The sequence below is a fragment of the Myotis nattereri genome (genome assembly GCF_964212035.1).
Source record: "Myotis nattereri genome assembly, chromosome: 8".
Lineage (NCBI taxonomy): Eukaryota > Metazoa > Chordata > Mammalia > Chiroptera > Vespertilionidae > Myotis > Myotis nattereri.
Window position 1 is genome coordinate 35,351,468 of NC_138083.1, and position 22,490 is coordinate 35,373,957.

The following is a 22,490-nucleotide window of genomic DNA, read 5'->3' on the forward strand; positions in this document are numbered from 1 at the left end:
AAGTTAGGGTTTTTCAAAATGCTGACACGCCGAGCTCAAAAGGTTCGCCATCACTGGGCTAGAGTGTCCACCTGTAGACTGAAAAGTGCCTGGTTCGAATCCAGTCAAGGGCACATAACTCCATTGCAGGCTCAATCCCCGGCCCTGGCCGGGGCATATGCAGGAGGCAACCGATCAATGTGTCTCTCTCACATCGATGTTTTTCTCTCTCTCTGTGTCTCCCCCTCCCTTCCACTCTCTCTAAAAATCAATGGAAAAAATATCCTCAGATGAGGATTAATAAAAAATTTTTAAAAGGCTGAATTTATTTTACTGTTTTTTTCTCAGCTTTATTGTGGTATAATTTATATATAGTAAAATTTGCCCATTTTATGTATATAGTTTGACTTTTAGCTGTTGTGTAAAGTTCTTAGTACCATTGCAATCAAAATGTAGATGAGTTCCATCACCATAAAAAGATTTATTATGTCCTCCATATCCCCCTTCATAATCATTTTTTCCCATCAGTCCCAAGCAGCCACTGATCTGCATTTTGTCACTAATTTTTATCTTGTCTGAAGTTTTATATAAATTGGATAATGCAGTATGTAGCTTTTGTGTATCTGGCATCTTTAACTTAGCCTAATGCTTTTGACATCCATCCGTTATTTTATATCTATCTATCTATCTATCTCAGTAGTTTGTTCTTTTTTGTTGATGTGTTTTATGTTTCTTTGATGACTTAAGTATGTCAAGCATGTTTTTATGTCTTTTTCAGCCATTTCTACACCTTCTTTTGAGAATTGTATTTTTATGTCTTTTTTCCTTGTTCTTTAAATTGGGTTGTTTGTGCTCTGGCCGGTGTGGGTCAGTTGGTTGGGCATAATCCAGTTCAGTTCCTCTCCCTCCCTTCTTCTCTCTCCTAAAGTCAATAAAAATCTTTTTTTAATTGGATTGTTTGTTATTATAGAGTTGTTAGAATTATATCAGATGGCATTGGTAGAAGATAGAGAAAAAAAGGAATGACTAAATTATCATAACAATGAAACAAGTGATTTTTCACAGGTATGCTAGTCATTTTTGAAGTTCTCTTAGATCTGTCTGCTTTTTGGAAGAACATCATAACTAGCCTTATCTTTGCTACCCCTCAGCTCTGACTTCATGTTATTAGTATTGTCTTTAAATATTTTTTTCTGTTTTGTGTGTTATTTTTTTTTAAATAAATCTTTATTGTTCAGATTATTACAGTTCCCCCTTTTTCCCCCCATAGCTCCCCTCCACCCAGTTCCCATCCAACCCTCTGCCCTTACCCCCGCCACTGTCCTCATCCATAGGTGTACACTTTTTGTTGCCGGGTCATACACATGGAAAATGTAGCTATTTCCATCCACGACGTGTCCCTGTGTTTGCCCTCACAGGGACTGTCTCAGACTCGCAGGGGCCGTCTCAGCCTCACAGGGGCCGGTGCAGCCTCGCAGGGGGCGCTGCATCCCGTGTTGGGAGTGAAGGTGCGAGACAAAAGCTCCTCTGTCTCTCCTGCTACTCCCTTGCGTATCGCCGATGTTGGAAGTTTCTGAGAGCAGTCTGCAGGTGCTGGACATCATACTTTAACTGGTCAACACGAAGTTTGGCATTCTGTCTTTTGTTGGGAGGCTCCTTGCTGGACAAAATCTCCAAGCGTTCTTGCTGGCTGAATTATCTGATATGCTTTCTTGGATTTCGTTTTCTACTAAGTGCACAGACTGCTTGTCTGCCATCTCCCGGCGTTCCATGTGAGACTGGATCTGGTGGACCTGTTTGTGCATTTGCTGGTATAGTGGTACCATGTTGCCGGCCCAGCCGTGTCCGGTCCTGGCTTCCTCCAAACCTGATTCTGCTTCTTGAGTGTGTCCCATATGGGTGCAAGGAGTTGGGTTAAGCTGCAAAAGCACTGGTGGTTCCTTTTGTGCCACTGGCACAGCTTGGGCCAGGATGTAAATTGAATAGGGCGGGGTCTCAGGGAATCACCAGGGCAGAGCAAACAGCAATGGTGTCTCCGCGACTCCTCACTTCTCCGCGACTCCGCGTCCCCGAGTGCCGGCAAGCAGCTCCATGAGAAAGCCGCCCTCACTTTCCGACCCCACTGCAAGGCCGTCCCGCCTCTCCCCGTAGGGGCCTGGGACCTCAGAATCCCACCCCAAACAAGCTCGGTGTATTTGAGAGTTTGTAACCCCTTCCGATTGAAAAAAACCACTCATCCAGTTGTAGCCCGCCTGGCGCGCGACTCTATTGGTGCCTCTGCATATCCTACTCAGTCTCAATGCTCTTCTTTCTTTCCTTCCAGTTGTAGAACTTCCACTGGGCTGGCTTCCCCATGGTTCTGAATGATAGCTGTTTTGTCTTATAGTTGGTATTTTCAATGTTGTTGTGGGAGGCAGCACTCACAGGTCTGTACCTTACGCCGCCATCTTGGTTCTCCACCTGTGTGTTATTTTCTTACTGGTCAATTAGTAAAAGTCTCTTTATATCCATTCTTTTCTTTTCTTTTCTTTTTTTGTTAATTCTCAGTGGAGGATATTTTTCCCCATTGATTTTTAGAGAGAGTGGAAGGGAAGAGGAGAAAAAGAGACATCGATGTGAGAGATACATCGATTTGTTGCCTCCACTCGAGCCTGACCTGGGCTGGGGATTGAACCTGCAACCCAGGTATGTGCCCTTGACCGGCAATCGAACCTGCGATCCTTTGGTCTGTGGGCTGACACTCTAACCACTGAGCATTATATCCAGTGTTAAGAAAAGAAAAAATGTTATTCAGGTGAACCACTTCAGTATATGTTATAAATTAAATTTTATAAGCATAGAAATAAAGTAAGAATTAGACATTTGAATTTTTCCAGTTTTTTAATTAGCCATAAACTATGGACTACTGATTAAACTGTGGACCACCCTCTATTTTTGTAAATAAAGTTTTATTGGAACACAGCCAAGACCATTCGTTTGTATATTATCTAGAGCAGTGATTTTTAGCCAGAAGAATTTTTAAAACATGCAATACCTGACTGTTTAGTCAGGGGCACTGATCTCTTTTCCCTTAGATTGTCAAATTAAAAACTGACAGCAGCCAAGACACTAGCTGCCCTCTGTGAACAAATAAAAACTATACCTATTTTTTTGTTATTGTTAGATTGGCAAAAAATAGAATATATTTTGTGGTGTGCTACAGAATTTTAGTAGTTTATGTGTTCCATGAGAAAAAGGGTTAAAAATTGCTGGTCCAGAGCATGCTACAACAGTAGAGTTATATAGTTGTGAGAGAACAATGGTCCACAATGCTAAAAATATTTACTCTCTTTCTCTTTGCAGAACAAGAATTTACTGATCCTTGAATAATAGGGATGTATTAGATAAAATAATCTTCCACAAAGTATTTATAAATGTGGAATGGGAAAAAAAATTTTTGATCTGCATTGTTAGTATACAGCAAAGCATTAATTTATTTTAATTGACCTCCGTCTTTAATGTCCCTTGTAAAATGTCTTCTGGTAATTTCTCTGTGTGAGTCCTTATGCCTCAATTTTTGTTGAATGATAAATTATTTGTCATTGTAAACAGCTATTCCTGGCTGTCTCTGTATATGATGCCTGCCTGTTTTTTAAAAAGTTGGACATGTTCTCAGGTTTGTTTTAGAGCTACAAGGAAGAGAAACGTGTGCTTTGCCAATAATCAGTTTACCAGCCTTATCAGCCCTTGTGCAATAGTATTTTGGTGCTCTTTCCTCTATAGCAAATTAGAATGGTCAATGTTGGAAATGCTTCTCATCTGATAATTACTCCAGAACATTTACCTACCCTTGGCAATAGTTAAAGAGATGCTGTGGTCAAGGGAATTTTTTCTTGATTTTTCCCCACTGGGTTCTGATCTTTAGGTGTACTATTTAAAGTATATCTGTAGTCTTCAGGCTTTTCTCCCTATGTGCTGCCTGGAAAGCCCATGTTAGCCTTCCTATTGAATTACTTAATGGTCTGTAAAGATTTCTGTGGAGTTCATAGAGAGTAACATTTCTACTTCTTTATTTTCTGAGTACTTTTGTACACATTTGAATATATCTGCTTTTCCCATTATTTAGGATTCTGTCTTCTTTTATCTGTTTCTTCAAACCTGGCAAATAGAGGGCAGTCAGTAGCAGGGGATCTGGAGAGCCTCAAAATTCAGCTATAAATGATTGAAAACAATCCAGTTATCCATCAATAGGGGATTGAGCAAATAAACTATGGTACATCCACAATGAAATATTATGCATCTTTTTTTAAGGTTATGGAATTAAGAATTTTAGGACATATTGTAAAATTATAAAACAAAACAAGAACAACAAAAAACCAAGGAGCAATTGAATCTGAATATGGAGTAGAAGTCAATAACCACCCACAATTTGTATAGGTATAGATTAGTTAGTTGCTGTTGGTCGTTTACTCTATAGCAAAGCATGCTAAAACTTAGTGGCCTAAAACAATAAACTTTTCATTTTTTATTTTTTTTTTATTTTTTGCTTATGAGTCAAACATTTCTGCTTTTGGTTGTGGTTACTCATTCACATGTCTTCGGTCAGCTAGCTGCAGATCAGACTCATTATGTTAGGCTCTCACATGTTTGGGGACCAGCTGGCTTTAGCTGGTACAGCTCATCTCCCTCTGCTCCATGTGTTCTCATCGTCTAGCAGACTAGTCGGAATTTGCTTTAATGGCAGAACCAGGGTTCCAAGACAGGCCTAGAACTGGCACTCAGTCACTTCTATCACACTTCCATCATATTACCAAAGTCTGGTTTAGAAGATAGGAATAGAACCCACTTCCTGATGTATTGCAAAAGGGATTGCTACAGGAGAGGCCATTATTGGGAGCGTTCAGTTTAATGTAATTATGTTACTTTTGTATATACATGGGGAGTGGGATAAGAATTTTTTTTTCAAATATATTTTTAATTGATTTCAGAGAGGGAAGGAAAAGGAAAGATAGAAGCATCAATGATGAGAATCATTGATTGGCTGCCTCCTGCACACCTCACACTGGTGATCGAGCCCACAACTCAGGCATGTGCCCTGACCAGGAATCGAACCATGACCTCCTGTTCATAGGTCAACATCAACCACTGAGCTACACCAGCTGCGCTGGGATAAGAATTTATGTTTATGTTTGCTCATTTGTACCAAGAAAGAATGAAAGGATACACAAGAAACCAATTAAAATGGTTACGTATGGGGTGAAGTATGTAGGGACACGGGCAAGGAATATTTCTTTTTATATTGATTTTGAACCATATAAATGTATGTTTATACATACAAAAAAACCAAAATTATCTACCTTCAGCCTCTGCCTCCAAAGATCATTCTCTTTAAAACTTCCCAATTGTTTTTTAGTTAGGAGTCTGATTTGTTTTAAAGAAATGTGGTTTTGCCCAGCTGATGTGGCTCAGTGGTTGAATGTCGACCTATGAACCAGGAGGTCATGGTTTGATTCCTGGTCAGGGCACTTGCCCGAGTTACGGGTATGATCCCCATTTTGGGGTATACAGGAGGCAGCCCATCAATGATTCTCTCTCATCATTGATGTTTCTATCTCTCTCTCCCTCTCCCTTCGTCTCTGAATTCAATAAAAATATATTAAAAAAAAAAAAAAGAAATGCAGTTTTCCTTGGTCAACCTGCTTGGAATGATCAGGATTGCTGTACTATATGCATCTGAAAGATCTATATTCAGCTCATTTTTCTCAGGGATGATAATCAGGAGCATTTGACCATATCTTCTTATACCCAAAAACTCAGCATTGATAAACATCTCAGTGGTACCCAGCCTCCAACAAAAATACCATCTTACATTGTATTTGGTGTTTTTATAACTGCTAAGTTTTGGATCATTCCATGTAACATCTCTGACATTAGATGGATTAATATTGTTGATAGTAAACCTATTTTCCCATGGAAAATAAATGTTAATATTAACTTGGGCATATTCACATGGCTAGTTAAATGGCAAAATCAGAACTTGACACTGGTCTTCGTGTTTTCTAATCATCCTTGCTGTGTATTGAGTACCTTCTTTTTACCTAGCACTAGTCTAAACATTATCTCTAACCCTTAAATCTTTCCTGCCAGGTAGGTTTTATCTCTCACTTTTCCTATCTATATATATAAAAGGCTAAGTGATTGACCATCTGACCGACCAGCCGGCCGGTATATATGACACGCACTGGCAATCCTATGTAATAAAAGAATAATATGCAAATTGACTATCACTCCAACACACAAGATGGCCACCCCCATGTGGACACAAGATGGCCTGCAAGGGAGGACAGTTAGGGGTGACCGGGCCGGCAGAGGAGAGCAATTAGGGGCAATAGGGCCGGCAGGGGAGCAGTTAAGCATCAATCAGGCTGGCAGGGGAATGGTTAGGGCCAGTACGGCAGGCAGGCAGGCAGGCAGGCGAGCATTTGGGAGCCAGCGGTCCTGGATTGTAAGAGGGCAGTCCGACATCCCTTGAGGGGTCCCAGATTGGAGAGAGTGCAAGCTGGACTGAGGGACACACACACACACACCACATGAATTTCATGCACCGGGCCTCTAGTTTAAAAATAAATGTTGACTTATGCATGCGCAATACATATAAAGCTCTTGGATGGATATTATTGAAATACGCCGTGAAATGATTTGTAACAGATCTATTGTTAAAGCTACCTTTGGAAATAGTACATCTATAGATAATATTAAAAATATATCTAAACATGCGATTCTTTGTCCAAAAAATGAGTACGTTCATAAATTAAATGAAGAAATTTTGGATATACTCAATGGAGATTTTCACACCTCTTTGTGTGATGATTCCATTGATTCAGCAGATGATGCCAAAAATGAAAATGTTCCCATCGAATTTCTTAATAGTATTACTCCTTCGGGAATGCCGTGTCATAAATTAAAATGGAAAGTAGGTGCAATCATCATGCTACTGGGAAATCTTAATAGTAAATGGGGTCTTTGTAATGGTACTAGATTTATTATCACAAGATTGTGACCTAACATAATCGAAGCTGAAGTATTAACAGGATCTGTGGAAGGAGAGGTTGTTCTAATTCCAAGAATTGATTTGTTCCCGTCTGACACTGGCCTCCCATTTAAATTAATTCGAAGACAGTTTCCTGTGGTGCCAGCATTTGCAATGACTATTAATAAATCACAAGGACAAACTCTAGACAGAGAGGAATAGTCCTACCTGAACTCGTTTTCGGACATGGTCAGTTATATGTTGCTTTCTCTCGAGTTCGAAGAGTGTGTGACGTTAAAGTTAAATTTGTAAATACTTCCCTTGACTAATAAAAGGGAAATTAGTCAAGCACTCTGAAGGTGTTTTTACAGTTAATGTGGTATACAGGGATATTTTAGAATAAGTTTAATCAACTTACCAGTCGTTTTTATCAATGTTGTTTTTATATCATGTCTTTATTGTTGTTATTGTTATTTATTAATCAATTTATATATTATTTTCATATACATTTTACTAATTTTCTTTAGTCTTTGACACTTCTATTATAGAGAAAGAGCGGATAGCGATATTAAAATATTTCTTGTAATTAATTTCCTTTCAATGTGCATGAATCTATGCACCGAGCTACTAGTGTTGAAAATAAGGCCCCAAAATATTTAATTATTTGATAAAAATTCATTAGTAACAGAATGAGTATTCATAGCAAATCTCTCAGTCTCTGTACTCATGCTTTTTCATTGCTTGAAACATGAGGAAGAACTAGTGTTGCAGGTTTGTGAAAAGTGACCTGAACAAGAAATGGGTAGTTTTAATCTGTAAATAGTACTCTGGGGGCTAAATTTTACCCAGTATCTAAGCTTTTAGTTGGTATATTATTTAGCATTCTGCAGTTGGGCGGCTCTGAGTTTTTCATTCTGCCAAGTACTGAATGTTAAAACACATCTCATTGCTAAGCCTTCCTCAGGCCTTTGGCGCCCTTGCTGTAAAGGCAGGTGGTCTGAAGAAAGGCACCCTCTAGGTTATTGCACACCATACACAACACATAACAGTGCGAGACAACTGTCAGTTCCTTCCTTCCCTATCCCCCGCACCCCCCAATCCTCCAGAAAGCTGGGCCCCAGATGGAAGTGCTGGAAATATGTCAACTTTTCTCTGAAGGGCATTGAGAAAATACTGTCAAAAAGAAAAAGGCAAGCGCAACAGCTCATTAGTCCACTAATCAGACAGGACAACCATCAATTTTACAAAGAAAATGTCCTGGACAGAGAGAGGGGGAAGGCTGGCAGAGTGTTGCCCACATGGTTCTGGGAGAGCTGCACATTTTTGTTGGGGAATTTGCAATTTAGGGGCATTGCTTCCTTGATTGACTTTCTGTATTCGTTATATTTCTTCCCAAAAATGTGGCAAACTGAAGCATTAAAAATATTATTTAGGAATATTTTCCTCATTAGACCATGCGCATGAATGTGTGAAGATGTGCCTTGTCATGAATGCTCTTGTATGTGTTGTGTTTACAACTGTGATGCCACTGAAAGAAATCTTTGATTTAACATTCTCATTTGAACCTTTGGTGTCCATTTCTTGTACTTTACTTGGATTTATTGGAGAATAAGTACATGGAACTTAAGTGAAAAGCTTTGAATTACTGAGAGGCAAATAGCTCAATTTAAAGATGATTATGGTAGCCTTGGCTCTATTATTAACCATGTATATAACAAATTCCCTTTAATATGGAAAATTACTTTGAATATATTAAAATATTGCTCTTCAGAAGCAAATCTTTTTTTAATAATTTTTATTCATTTCAGAGACGAAGGGAAAGGGAGAGAGAGATAAAAACATTAATGAGAGAATCATTGATTGGCTGCCTCCTGCACACCCCACACTGGGGATCGAGCCCGCAACCCGGGCATATGCCCTTGACCGGAATCAAACCTGGAACCCTTCAGTCCGCAGGCTGATGCTCTGTACACTGAGCCAAACCAGCTAGGGCTCAAGTCTTATTTATATGAGCTCAGACCTAATTCTAATGTAATTAAGTATAATCTATCAAATTTATCTTTTCTGGAATTTGTTGCTGTCTAGTGTTATCAAACACTGCTTATGTATTATCCTCATAGGTGAAGTAGCCTGTGCTTGGTTTACAGCCGTGGGCAAACTACGGGCTGCGGGCCGGATCTGGCCAGTTTGAAATGAATAAAGCTAAAAAAAAAAAAGACCGTACCCTTTTATGTAATGATGTTTACTTTGAATTTATATTAGTTCACACAAACACTCCATCCATGCTTTTGTTCCGGCCCTCCGGTCCAGTTTAAGAACCCATTGTGGCCCTCGAGTCAAAAAGTTTGCCCACCCCTGGTTTAGAATCATCTCTATTTTTCATCTTTTTGAACAGATATTATAAGCAACATTTATATGCCTGATGTCAAAGATTTTGACTTCTTTTTTTCTATTAGAATAGTTGATATGTATAAAAATTTAGTGCTTTAGCCCAGGACAGTGTTGCTTGCTGGTTAGAGTGTCCACCCATACACCGAAGGGTCTGGCTTTGATTCCTAGTCAAGGGCATGTACCTAGGTTTCAGGTTCTATCCTGTTTGCAGAAGACAGCCAATCAATGTCTCTCTCTTACATCAATATTTCTATAGATGTTTCCCCCCTCCCTCTCTTCCATACTCTAAAAATCAATGGAAAAATATCCTTGGGTGAGGATTAGCAACAACAACAAAAATTTAGTACTTCATGCATAGTAATTTATATACAACTGATTATATTTGTTTCTATGCCATGCAGTTGACACCTACTGATCTAAATAGTTCCCCATTAGTTTTTCCCCCCTTATTAACTTGATTCATCCATACAGAGAAGTTATACAGAATGTAGTTGGGATCAGCAGAATTTATAAACTGGTTTCTTTCTTTCCCAGCCCCTGTCCTCACTGTTAACTTTCAATCTTTGACCTTGTTGCCTTGTTGTAGTTTTCTAGGATTGTTGTAGTTTTCTAGGATTGTTGTAGCAAAGTCCCGCAGTCTGGGTGGCTTAAACAACAATCTTCTCATAGTCCAGGGGCCAGGGTCTAGAACAGTGATGGCGAACCTATGACACGTGTGTCAGAGATGACACACGAACTCATTTTTTTGGTTGATTTTTCTTTATTAAATGGCATTTAAATATATAAAATAAATATCAAAAATATAAGTCTTTGTTTTACTATGGTTGCAAATATCAAAAAATTTTTATATGTGACACGGCACCAGAGTTAAGTTAGGGTTTTTCAAAATGCTGACACGCCGAGCTCAAAAGGTTCCCATCACTGGTCTAGAATGAAGGTATCAGGAGGGCTGATTCCTTCCTGGTGCCTCAGAGGAAGAATCGATTCCATGCCTCTCTTCCTGGTTTCTCATGCTGGCTGATAATCCTTGCCATCCCTTGGCTTGTAGCTGCATCATTCAGTCTCTGCCTCCATTGTCACTCTGTCCTCTCTGTGTGACTATGTCTTCACGTTGTCTTCTGTTTGTGTATGCATCTTTTCAGCTCTTCTTATGAGGGTTTCATTTATATTGGATTTGGAGCCCACCAGATAATCCAGGATTATCTCCTCCTCTCAAAGTCTTTAACTACATTTTCAAAGACCCTTTTTCCAAGTACAGAAACATTTACAATTCAAGGGGTTAAGGGGTTTGATATCTTTCTGGGGACCACTATTCAGTCTGTTAAACTAAGCATTTTCTTCTCAGTCCTCTAGGAAAATACTGGTATGTTAGTATTTCAAATTATTGTCACTATTTTTATTATTTTATAGAAAACTCTGACCTCTATCTCTTTTATTTTCTACAGTTGGTCCTGAGAAAAGGGTGCCAGCAATGCCTGGATCGCCTGTGGAAGTGAAGATACAGTCAAGATCCTCACCTCCCACCATGCCACCCCTCCCACCAATAAATCCCGGAGGACCCAGGCCAATGTCGTTTACTCCTACAGCATGTGAGAACTCTTAATTACTTTAGTTTATAATTCAGAGTGACATTTGTATCTATGTGACTGACTCCCAGTAAGCCTTCTGCATATACCATTCACAAGATTTCCAAAATGACTATTAAAAGAGATATATATCAGAAACATATATCTGGTTATTTCTTTTATAAATTGCTTTTCCCCTCTGAGAATAGTACTTAGCTAATTTGAGCATTTGGAAATTTAGTAGTCCCAATATTTTTTTTCATACTCTTTGTCTGGGAAGTAGGTATTTTAAATTCTTGAGTTCTAAAATAATGAATTAAAGTTATATTGATTTATAGGAATTAAAGTAAGATTCATAAAGTTATTGAATTATTTCTAAAAGTTTTCCAGGACTGTCATGCTAAGTCTCTATAAAAAAGAGAATATTGTATTAGTTTGCTAGGGCTGTCATAACAAAATACTACAGACTAGGTAGCTTAAACAACAGGAATTTATTTTTTAAAAGTTCTAGAGGATAGAAGTCCCAAGATCAAGATGTCAGCAGGTTTGATTTTTTTTCCCCCCTGAGACCTCTGTCCTTAGCTTGCAAAAGTTGCCTCCTTGCTATATTCTCCCATGTCCTTGCCCCTGTGCCAACTCATTCATGTTGTCTCTTTCTCTTCTTAAGGACAACAGTCATAATGGACCAGGGACTACCCATATGACCTCAATTAACCTTTAAAGGTCCTATCTCCAAAAATAGTCACATTCTGAGTTACTGAGGGGTTAGAACTTCAACATGGGAATTTGTGGGGGACACAATTCAGCTAATAAGAATTATATTAGCCAATAAATCTGAGGCATTCAACTTAAGTAGTCATCAAGGAAATGCAAACTAAAACCTAGTGCAATACCCTGTACACCCACAAGAATGTTCAAAGTGAAAAGGATTGTCAAGTGTTGGTGAGTATGTGTGGAGCAACCTGAACACTCATACATTGTTTAAATATGAGGAAATTGTTTGGCAGTATCTTCTAAAGCTGAATTTCCACAAATTTTATAACTCAGCAAATTCAGTCCTACATAATATTTAAAAAACAAAACAAAAAACCCTCAATTTAAAATCTAAAATCTAGAGAGAGATACACACACCTCTAGATTTTAATTTGTGTTCTGCTTTTCCATGCCCATGCCACATCCAGTTCACATTGACCCTTACAGACATTTGGCCTCATATAGCAGAAAATGTCTATTTGGGTAGTACCCATTCATATCAAATTAGAGCAATGTACTAGGTGCTATATGCATTTTCTTATTTAAACACCATTACACAAGCTTGCACACTATTTTTGCTTAAACATTTATGTTTTCTATGTAAATTATTTTTAACAATAGGAGAAGGGAGTCTAAGAGGTACAGCTTTAATAGAAGCTTTAATTTTTATTTTCTCAAACATTTGAAATTGAGTGAGTGGTATCTGCAGCAGTCTGAGCCAGACTGAAAGAAATAAATTTTGATTTTTTTTTCTTAAACTATGTTTTCTGTCTCAAAGTTATACACTGTAGATATAAGTACTATCTTGAAATGAAACAGATTTAAACCCAAGCTACCATTCAGATTTCAAGATACAGGTGGAGATATGTATATATAAATTTGGTCCTTTTTACCTCCATATTTGACTACTTGGGGGTGGACATGTTTTATTTCAGAAAATGTAATCATAAGCTTTCACCAAAGAGGCCATGAAAAAGCTTGTCTGGGCATCAGAGTGGCTAAAAGCACAATAATGTATTATTCTAATGGGCTGCTTCAAAAGAGGGCAGCTCTCCAGTGGCAGTTGACTTTTCTGTGAACACAAAGAAATGGCAGACCATTGCAACTAATTTTCAGGATTGCTAAGGCTGAGTGTTGAGCTTTCTTTCCAGTGGCTCTAGTGATCTTTTTAATGAAAGACTTAGAAGAGAAAGCACCCTTTTTTTTCTTAGCCTGTTAGTCTGCTTACAGTGAGTCATATTCAGCAGAATTTTCCTGAACACTTAATATTACTAGCTAATGAACAAAGCTAAAGTATATACAGTACACACAGCTTCCAAAACTTAGCTAATTTTAGTATACATGGATATGTAAGAATATTCATCAAGAAGTATACAATAGCCCAACTGGTGTAGCTCAGTGGTTGAGTGTTGACCTATGAACCAGGCAGGATGTCAGGGTTCAATTCCTGATCAGGGCACATGCCCAGATTGTGGGCTCTCTCCCCAGTAGGGGGCATGCAGGAGGCAGCCAATCAATGATTCTCTCTCATCATTGATGTTTCTATCTCTCTCCTTTCCTCTCTGAAATCAATAAAAAATATTTTTTAAAAGTGTGCTATATATTAAGGCAATGCAAGTAAGTATAATTTGGAAATAACATAATGGAAGCATGTGTAGCACATAGAAGAATTACTAAATCTACCTTAAGGCAGAGGCTCAATGAATCCTTAATACAGGTGTCATTTAAGCTATATTGGATGAAGAAGAGTTTACAGATCAAATTTAAATAAAGGTCACTCAAGAAGTAGGAATAGTGTTGGTCAAACAACTATGACTGGCTTGGAGGAAGAAGGGAAGTGAGAGATTTTTCATGATTAACAAGTTGGCATTAGGCAAAATATAAGTAAATGACAGTTTTCTAAGTGAGGTAAAGGTTAAATGATTATGTTCTTTAAGTATGGCTTAAATCTTAACTTAAATTGTTTCTTATGTTTTTAGACACAGCTTTATATTCTTAGATTGGGTATGAGTAAGTGAAAATATATTGACTCTTAGACATTAGGTAATTTTAAAAATTTCACTCTTTAATGAAAAAGGAGATTTTTACTTAATGCTGTTAAGAATTTAGCTCTAGGATTGTGTACCAAATTAAAACTAGCAAAATATGACTAAGAATAATGGGAAAATAGAAAAACTGAAACTAATCACATGTATTATAATTTAAGCCGAAATGTAGAATGGGAGTGTCCTGTGTGGTGTCTAGAAAAATACTTTATTGAATGAGTATTTGGAAGTGTTCATCTAGCACTGTCAAAGCAGAGAAAAACTGACTCTGATGGGCATGAATATTCTGAATAGCCAAGATATATATACCTTACTATAGGAATAAGTCATTAAACCTATAGCCTAGAAAAAACACTTTTTCACAGTAACGACTGTTTTCTGGTGTGTCTTGTTCACATGCTATATTCTAATAGACTGCCTTAGATTCTTTGGGACCCTAAGATTGAGGAGATGTGACATAAATGATGAACACAAGTGTCCATTCATTGGAAATATATTCTTCCAAACTTATCTCATCCAGTACTATTGCAGGAAGTCTTAAAACTACCTACGCACGCCCATGGCACCTGTAGAGTTACATGTCCTTCTCTGTGCTCTAGTAGCACTTTACTCTTCTGTTTTAACACCTTCTATGTTACTCTGTTATCATTTTTTTTCCTGGCAGTATGTCTTAATCTTGTTGAGTAGAAACAGTGTCTTGTGTACTCTTACCATATGCTTTACAAAATTGAAGTGAATAAATGAAGGAGAATGCAGACAAGAAGAATGTATCAAAGATTCTTGTGTTTTGCATTGAGTCTTTCATTTTGGCTTTCTTTTAGTAAGCAATGGCACCAACCATTCTCCTCCTACGCTGAATGGTGCCCCATCACCACCACAAAGATTCAGCAATGGTCCTGCCTCTTCCACGTCATCTGCACTAACAAATCAACAATTGCCAGCCACCTGTGGTGCTCGGCAGCTCAGCAAGTTAAAACGCTTTCTCACCACTCTACAACAGTTTGGCAATGACATCTCACCTGAGATTGGGGAGAAGGTTCGGACACTCGTTCTAGCACTGGTGGTAAGTACAGCATCACTGTCAACAGTTGCCTGAGTATATAGCTCAAAACTGAAGCCAGCAGAGAAGTTGTACATATTTCTGCTCTCTCCCAATCCTGTAGCAATGTGGTAAAATCTACAAACTAGTTATTAATATAATTTGTGCATTTCAATCATGTATAAAAATGTTTTTCAAGCCTGGCCGGTGTGGCTCAGTGGTTGAGCATTAACCAATGAACCAGGAGGTCACGGTTCAATTCCCTGTCAGGGCACATGCATGGGTTGTGGGCTCTATCCCCAGTAGGAGGTATGCAGGAAGCAGCCAATCGATGGTTCTCATTGTTGCTTCTATCCCTCTCTCCCTCTCTCTTCTTCTCTCTAAAATCAATAAAAGCATATTTTTAAAAAAGGTTATCAAATGTTTACCTAATAGTCTTATGCTGTTGATTTAATTCCATTAAGAAACTTTGAATATGCCTTAAAACTGAGTTTTAACAAGCCACTGAGGTTCAACCAAATTAACGACAGGCTACTTAATATATTTGGTGCCTAGTACATTGTTTCCAAGCCAGAGAAAAAGGAAAAGTATCGAGCTTAATTTTCAGAAGAATAATTTGTAAAATTATAAGTTTCATGATTTAAATAAATAGTACCAAATAGTATTAAATAAGTGTTCTACAGCTCCTCATGAAAATACAGTTTCTTTGGAGTTTTTGAGGTACACACAATTTTTCTTTCTAGACTAAGTGTGGTGACCCCATGGTAAAAGGGAGTGATTTTCTGACAGTGACAGCTGGGTAGGGTTTGACTCTCAGTGTCGATAAGGGAAGTTCTGCCAGTTCCCAAAGTTTGTAAATTGAATTCTTCAAGATGTATTTCCAGTGAAAGTACCCCATGCTCCTGCATGTTACCCTCTATAGGTGGTAAAGATGAACCACAGTATTAAACTTTCATGTTGCACTTTTCAGATTGTAATCAGGGATTCTCTCAGACTGTTAGAAATTCCAAGAGATAAAAATTATTTTCATAATCATACTAAGATGTTACTTGCCTTTTCACTCTTATTCTCTCGTGAGTGTATGATGGAATTTTCTAGAGGTTGCTTGATACAAGATGTTGCAACAGATTAAATGCAGAAGCATCTTGAAGAACCCAGCTGTCTTTTATTAAGCTAGATATAAAAGAGATTTGCAAAACTGTAACAATTGTGCCATTCTTCTTGCTACATTTTTTTTGGAAAATATAGCTATTTTAAATGGATTAATAACATTTTTCAAATTCTGTCGTAATTTCTAAGAGGGTTGATAATTGATCGACGGAACCCAAATAAATTAGAGGGATTCTGAGAATACGAAGTTTAAGAACTGCTACCTTAAATGATTCTTGGTCAAGTATGGGTAAAAACAACTTTCATACAAGGCAAAAGCAGTAAATGATTAATCATTTGAGATTCAATCGCTCTTGTTTAATATAGTTGTAGGTTGTTTATTTTCATTGCTGTGTGTTTTATTGTAAGAGTCTGCCACAATTTATACTACTTTTTATACCCCTTGTACTGAGGTTCACTGGAAGAATTCCCAGGACCTAGCACAGAGTCATGCTTACAACTAAGATTTATTACAGAGGCATAATAAGGATACCCAGCTGGATCATAAGGGAGAAAGACACAGTTGGAATCTGCAGGAATCCATGTGCGGGCTTCCTGTGATTGGTCATACAGAACTCACTCTTACCCAGCAGTGAAAATTCAGCAACATGTATGCCATGTTTCTGCCCAGGGACACGTATTAGAGACTCAGTGCCCAAGGTTTTTACTGTGGTCTGGACACATAGGCATTCTTTGCCTAGCACTTAGCAAATTCCAGACTCCCAGAAGGAGACCATTGTTCAGCATAAACCAACTTGATTGCAAACATAGTCCAGGCACAGTGAACCACCGTCATCAATTAGGGCAAGTTTTTTGTTTTGAAAAAATAAAAGTGTTTATTGGTCAAATGTTACAGTACTATGGAAGAAATCTTACTGGATCTAGACTAATAAAGTTGACCTTAAATGTCAAAAAGAGTTTGAACAAAATTGGAAGCAAAGCAGACATCAGAATATTATGACAGTTCCAGCAACAAATTACTTTAAGTAGAGGCTATACTTAAAGATTATTTCAGTAGTAAAAGAAAAAATAACAGACCTTATATTCTTTTGCTCCCTCCAAAAGAAACCCCAAAACATGCATCTTTTTCTAGCTCTGAAAGTATAAATAGTAATCGTCTCTTTTAAATGACCATGCTTTGGTTAACTTTTTATTTTCCTTTTTAAAAAAAAATTCTTTATTGTTTAAAGTATTACATATGTCTCCTTTTCCCCATATTCAGTTCTCCCCAGCCACTCACACCCTCCAGCCCCCTAGTGTCCGTGTCCATTGGTAAAGCTTATATGCATGCATACAAGTCCTTTGGTTGATCTCTTACCCCACCCTCTCCTGCCTTCCTTCTGAGGTTTGACAGTTTGATGATTCTCTGTCTCTGGCTCTATTTTTGTTCATCAGTTTATGTTGTTGATTATATTCTACAAATGAGTGAGATCATGTGATATTTGTCTTTCTCCAACTGGCTTATTTCACTTAGCATAATGCTGTCCAGGTCCATCCATGCTGTTGCAAATGTAAGAGTTCCTTTTTAACAGCAGCGTATTATTCCATTGTGTAGATGTACCACCATTTTTTAATCCACTCATCTGCTGATGGGCACTTAGGCTGTTTCCAAATCTTAGCTATTATAAATTGTGCTGCTATGAACATAGGGGTACATATATCCTTTCTGATTGGTGTTTCTGATTTCTTGAGATATATTCCTAGAAGTGGGATTACTGGGCCAAATGGGAGTTCCATTTTTAATTTTTTGAGGAAACTCCATACTGTTTTTCACAGTGGCTACACCAGTCTGCATTCCCACCAGCAGTGCATGAGGTTTCCTTTTTTTCTACATCCTTACCAGCACTTGTGGTTTGTTAATTTGTTGATGATAGCCATTCTGACAGGTGTGAGATGGTACCTCATTGTCGTTTTGATTTGCATCCCTCAGATGATTAGTGACTTAGAGCATGTTTTCATATGTCTCTTGGCCTTTTGTATGTCCACTTATTTTTCATTTTTAAAAAGAGCTGATATTATTAGGAGGTGGTAAAATACACATAAAATTTATCACCTTAAAGTATATAATTCAGTGGTATAAATATATTCATTGCTGTATATCTATCATTACTATCTACCTCTTATCTTGCAAAACTGAAACTCCATGCCATTAAACAATAATTCCTCATTCCTTCCTACCCCCAGCTCCTGTCAACCACCATTCTACTTGACTAATCTGGGTACCTCATATAAGTGGAATCATACAGTATTTGTCTTTTTATGGCTGGCTTATTTCACTTTGCATAATGTCCTCAAGGTTCATCTATGTTGTAGCTTGTGTCAGAATTTTCTACCTTTTTATAAAAGGCTAAATAATATTCCATTGTGTGTATATACCACAATTTGTTTATTCATTTATCTGTTACAAGACACTTGAAGTGCTTACACCTTTTTGGTTAGGGAAAGTTTTATATCAGTGTAGGAAACTGTTTATCAGCCAAGTTTGTAGATAGCAGCCAATGGCTCAATCTTGCAGGCTTTTCTAAGGTTACTCATTTTGGATCTGCTATGTTAACGCTTTTTTGTATAGGGGCTATTACAAACACTGTTGCTGTGAGCATTGCACCAGACAATGGAATTAGAATTTCGTAGGGAATGCATATATACAAATTTAGTATATAAGGCCAAATGTTTTTCTCAAATGTTATACCAATTTATACTCTAACATACTGGTGTTTTCATTAAACTCAGTGTCTTAGTCTGTTATAATAGAATTCTGTACACTGAGTGATTTAGAAACAACACTTATCTCTCACAATTCTGGAGGCAGGTAAGTCCATGATCAAGGTTCTGGCAGATTCAGCGTCTGGTGAGAGACCATTTCCTGGTTCATAGATGGCTGTCTTCTCACTGTGTCCTTTTACAGAAGGGGCAAGAGAGTTCTTAGGGCTTCTCTTTCATAATGGCACGAATGACCTCCCAAAGGTCCCACCTGCAAATACCAACACATTGGGGATTAGGTTTTAACCGTATGAATTTTGAAGGGTCACAAACATTCAGTCTATAGCAGTTGGTATTAATACTATATATTTGGGGAAGGTGCAGGAAAAAAGGTTTGTAATACCCATTTATTATTTAAAAAACACTCAGCAAATCAGTTGTAGCAGGAACTTTAATCTGATGACTGCTTTATATACATATATATATATATATACATAGACACACATACAAAACACCTATAAGCAAATCTCATGTTTTATGGTGAAATTTTGAGTGCTTTCCTTCTGATATTAGGAGCCAGATAAGGATGTTTTCTCTATTTAGTAATCCTGAACATTCTAGCCTAGCAAATAAGATATAAGGATTGGAGTAAGAGAAATAAAACTGCCATTATTCATAGATTAAATAATTACCTTATGTATGTTGCATTTGAAATTACCACTTAGTTCTTTTTCTTTTAGTTTTGCTACCAGCTTGTCAAAAATGTGTTCTAATTTGGAGGAAAATGGACATCTTTAGATTGTTATGTTTCTCTATTTAAGAAAGCCTTATAAGTCTTTTATTTAAGAAAACAATAATAAAAATATTAGCAGGCATATGTGAATGGAATAGTTGTTCCATGTGGAGGAGACTTCATTAGCTAAGTCAGAAAAGGCCATGCAATTAGGTATCTGGAGTTTACTTATGTTTCTGGTGTGTAAGGTAAAATGGTAGTAGTCCCTAACTATACCAAGGAGCAAACATGGGCATTTTTCACTGCAAGGTAAAGGAAAATGTTCTGTATTCCACCTACTTACTTGGAGAATACACATTTCTGGAGGTTGGCAATGTTCCAGATACTTTAAGCTAGGCAGTTCCTTTGACTGACCAGTTTCTCTCCTTGAAATTCATCCTAACAAAATAATAATCTGCACTAAGATCATCTGTTCAACATTATTTATGATGACTAAAATTTAAACCAGCTAAATGTTTTATAAAAGCCTAAGTTACAATATATCAGATTAATAGAATATTATGTAGTTATTAAATATCAAGTCTGATTCAGAGGCACAATAGAAAGGTATACTTCCTATTCCTCCTTACAGGAAAAAAATCTTAGACTTTATGTATAGAACAAAAATGAGACTGAAAGATGGAGCAAAGGCCAAAGACTGATGACCTTGGGACCCAAGGAAGTACATAGCAGTGAGTTTCCTAGGTTTTACGTTTTCATCATATATCCTAGAGTATGGTTGGAATAAGCTAGTAACCTCCAAGATACAATAGAAAATCACATGTTCAGTTACCAGGACCATCCATACTGAAACGAAAAAAGATAACCAATGGACAACAACTAAGCTGACACAGATGTTGGAATTATTTGGCAAGGATTTTAAAGCAGCCATCATAAAAATGCTTCAATTAGCAATTAACAACACAAATGGGGGGAAAAGAGGTCTCCATGAAAAAATAGAAGATATAGACCTGGCCCGTATGTTTCAGTGGTTAGAGCTTCAGCCTGCATACCAAAGGGTCACTGGCAGATTCATTGTCTAGTGAAAGCCCATTTCCTGGTTCAGTGGTTAGAATGGGGCCAGTGGTTAGAATGGGGCCAGGTATTGAGCCTGTAACTCAGGTATGTGCCCTTGACTGGAGCTCTTTAGCTGGACACTGGGTTGGAAGAATGCTTTTAAGGTGAACCTGCCCAGAAGTGGGACAGGTAAAATGTTTCTGATTCCAACATTTACAATCTAACCAGAGTCAGGCTGCACATTAAGAGTCACTGCTCTGCTCCTGAACAGCCAAGCCTCATACACTCTACAGGACCCCATAGAAGAGTTTTGTATTCCATCTTAAAGACTCTAGTGTTGGAGCTCCAGTGGCGCAATCGGTTAGCGCGCGGTACTTATAAGACTCTAGTGAATGTCTCCCTCAGAACCACACTGCTAGGCCGCAGTCCAGCCAGGATTTGAACTCAGAGCTCTAACATCAAAGCCTGCTGTCTTACCCACTACACTAACACAGCCAAATCAAAAAGTAAAAAAAGAAAATTACATCAGGTAAATTTTTTAAAACTCACCATTTGGTACAAGAGGGACCCTGTATCCACTTCACTTGGTCCCTATACCAGGTGTCCAGCTGGGTAAATAACTACCCATCAAAGAATCCCAGTGGAGGAGGTGGGGCCCTTAGATCAGCCTGGCACCTCACCACCCCTGCTGTAAGAGATGGAATCTTGAAGCATCATGATGGATGAAAGAAAAATGGAAATGGAAAGAATAGAGATATAAAGGAACGCAATAGACTTTTTCCTTCTCCTCTTGAGTTTTCTAAATTATATATTGTGGTTGAAGCAAAAATTATAGCATTGTCTAATATGGTTGTCAGTACATATGAGGGAAATATTTAAGACAATTATATTATAAACCCAAGAGGATCAAGGTAGATAGGTTTATACACTTTGGTATTCTGATTGCAGTGGTGATTACATGAATGCAATAAAATGGCCTGGAACTATACACACATTTTACCAATGTTAGTTCCCGAGTTTTAATATTGCACTTTAGCTATGTAAAGTATAACCATTGGGGGACCCTGGATGCAGGATGCATAGGAACCTACCTATCTATTCTATTTTCACAACTGCTGTGATTATTATCATCTCAATTTTAAAAGAATAAAAAATTTTGTTTGGTCATCTATCTATACCCATTGTCTTCTATGACTACTATAGGTGTTGCCCTTGCAATCCATAGACCAGATCCCCTAACATTGTGCCTTTTTACATTCTCTTTGTTACAAGCATTTTCCCAAGGTTGCAGCTTCACTTCTTCAGATGACATGTCTGTAATCCTTCCTTGTCTATGTACCAGCAGTGTCGTCGGGTACTTCAGTCATAATGTAATGAATAGCTTACTTACATGTTTTTCTACTAGACCAGCAATTTTCAATTGTGCCACAAAAAATTTTAAAACATGCAGTACCTGACTATTTAGTCGGGGTCACTGACCTCTTGTTCCTTTAGATTGTCAAATTAAAAAAATGACAACAGCCCTAACCGGTTTGGCTCAGCGGATAGAGCGAACTGAAGGGTCCCAGTAGGAGGTGTGCAGGAGGCAGCTGATCGATGTTTCTCTCTTATCGATGTTTCTGACTCTATCCCTTTCCCTTCCTCTCTGTAAAAAATCAATAAAATATGTTTTTTTAAAAATAAGAAATAAAAAAATGACAACAGCCAAGACAACAATAGCTGTTCCGTATGAATAAATCAAAATTATACTTTGTTTTATCAGATTGGCAAAAAATACATTTTTGGTGTGCTACAGAATTTTAGCAATTAATTTATGTGTGCCGTGAGATGCAAAAGGTTGAAAATTGCTACACTAGATGATGTGTTAGAGGGGAAAACACTATACTTTTATTTATTAAACAAGAGGCCCAATGCACGAAATTCATGCACTTGGGGGGCGTCCCTCAGCCTAGCCTACACCCTCTTGCAGTCCAGGAGCCCTCGGGGGATGTCTGACTGCCTTAGTGCTGACACAGAGGCAGGAGAGGCTCCTGCCACCACTGCTGTGCTCGCCAGCCATGAGCCTGGCTTC

The 22,490-nt window shown here is 37.9% G+C and overlaps 1 protein-coding gene across 2 annotated transcripts in view; it reads left to right on the forward strand.

Annotated features, from left to right (window-relative positions):
* Nucleotides 1-22,490, forward strand: part of CBFA2T2 (CBFA2/RUNX1 partner transcriptional co-repressor 2) — a 165,484-nt gene that overhangs the window by 110,416 nt on the left and 32,578 nt on the right. For both annotated transcript variants that reach the window (XM_081097004.1, XM_081097005.1), the window contains exons 2-3: nucleotides 10,825-10,968; nucleotides 14,564-14,805. In XM_081097004.1, coding sequence (XP_080953130.1) covers nucleotides 10,825-10,968; nucleotides 14,564-14,805 — 386 coding nt within the window. The remainder of the gene's footprint in view (nucleotides 1-10,824; nucleotides 10,969-14,563; nucleotides 14,806-22,490) is intronic.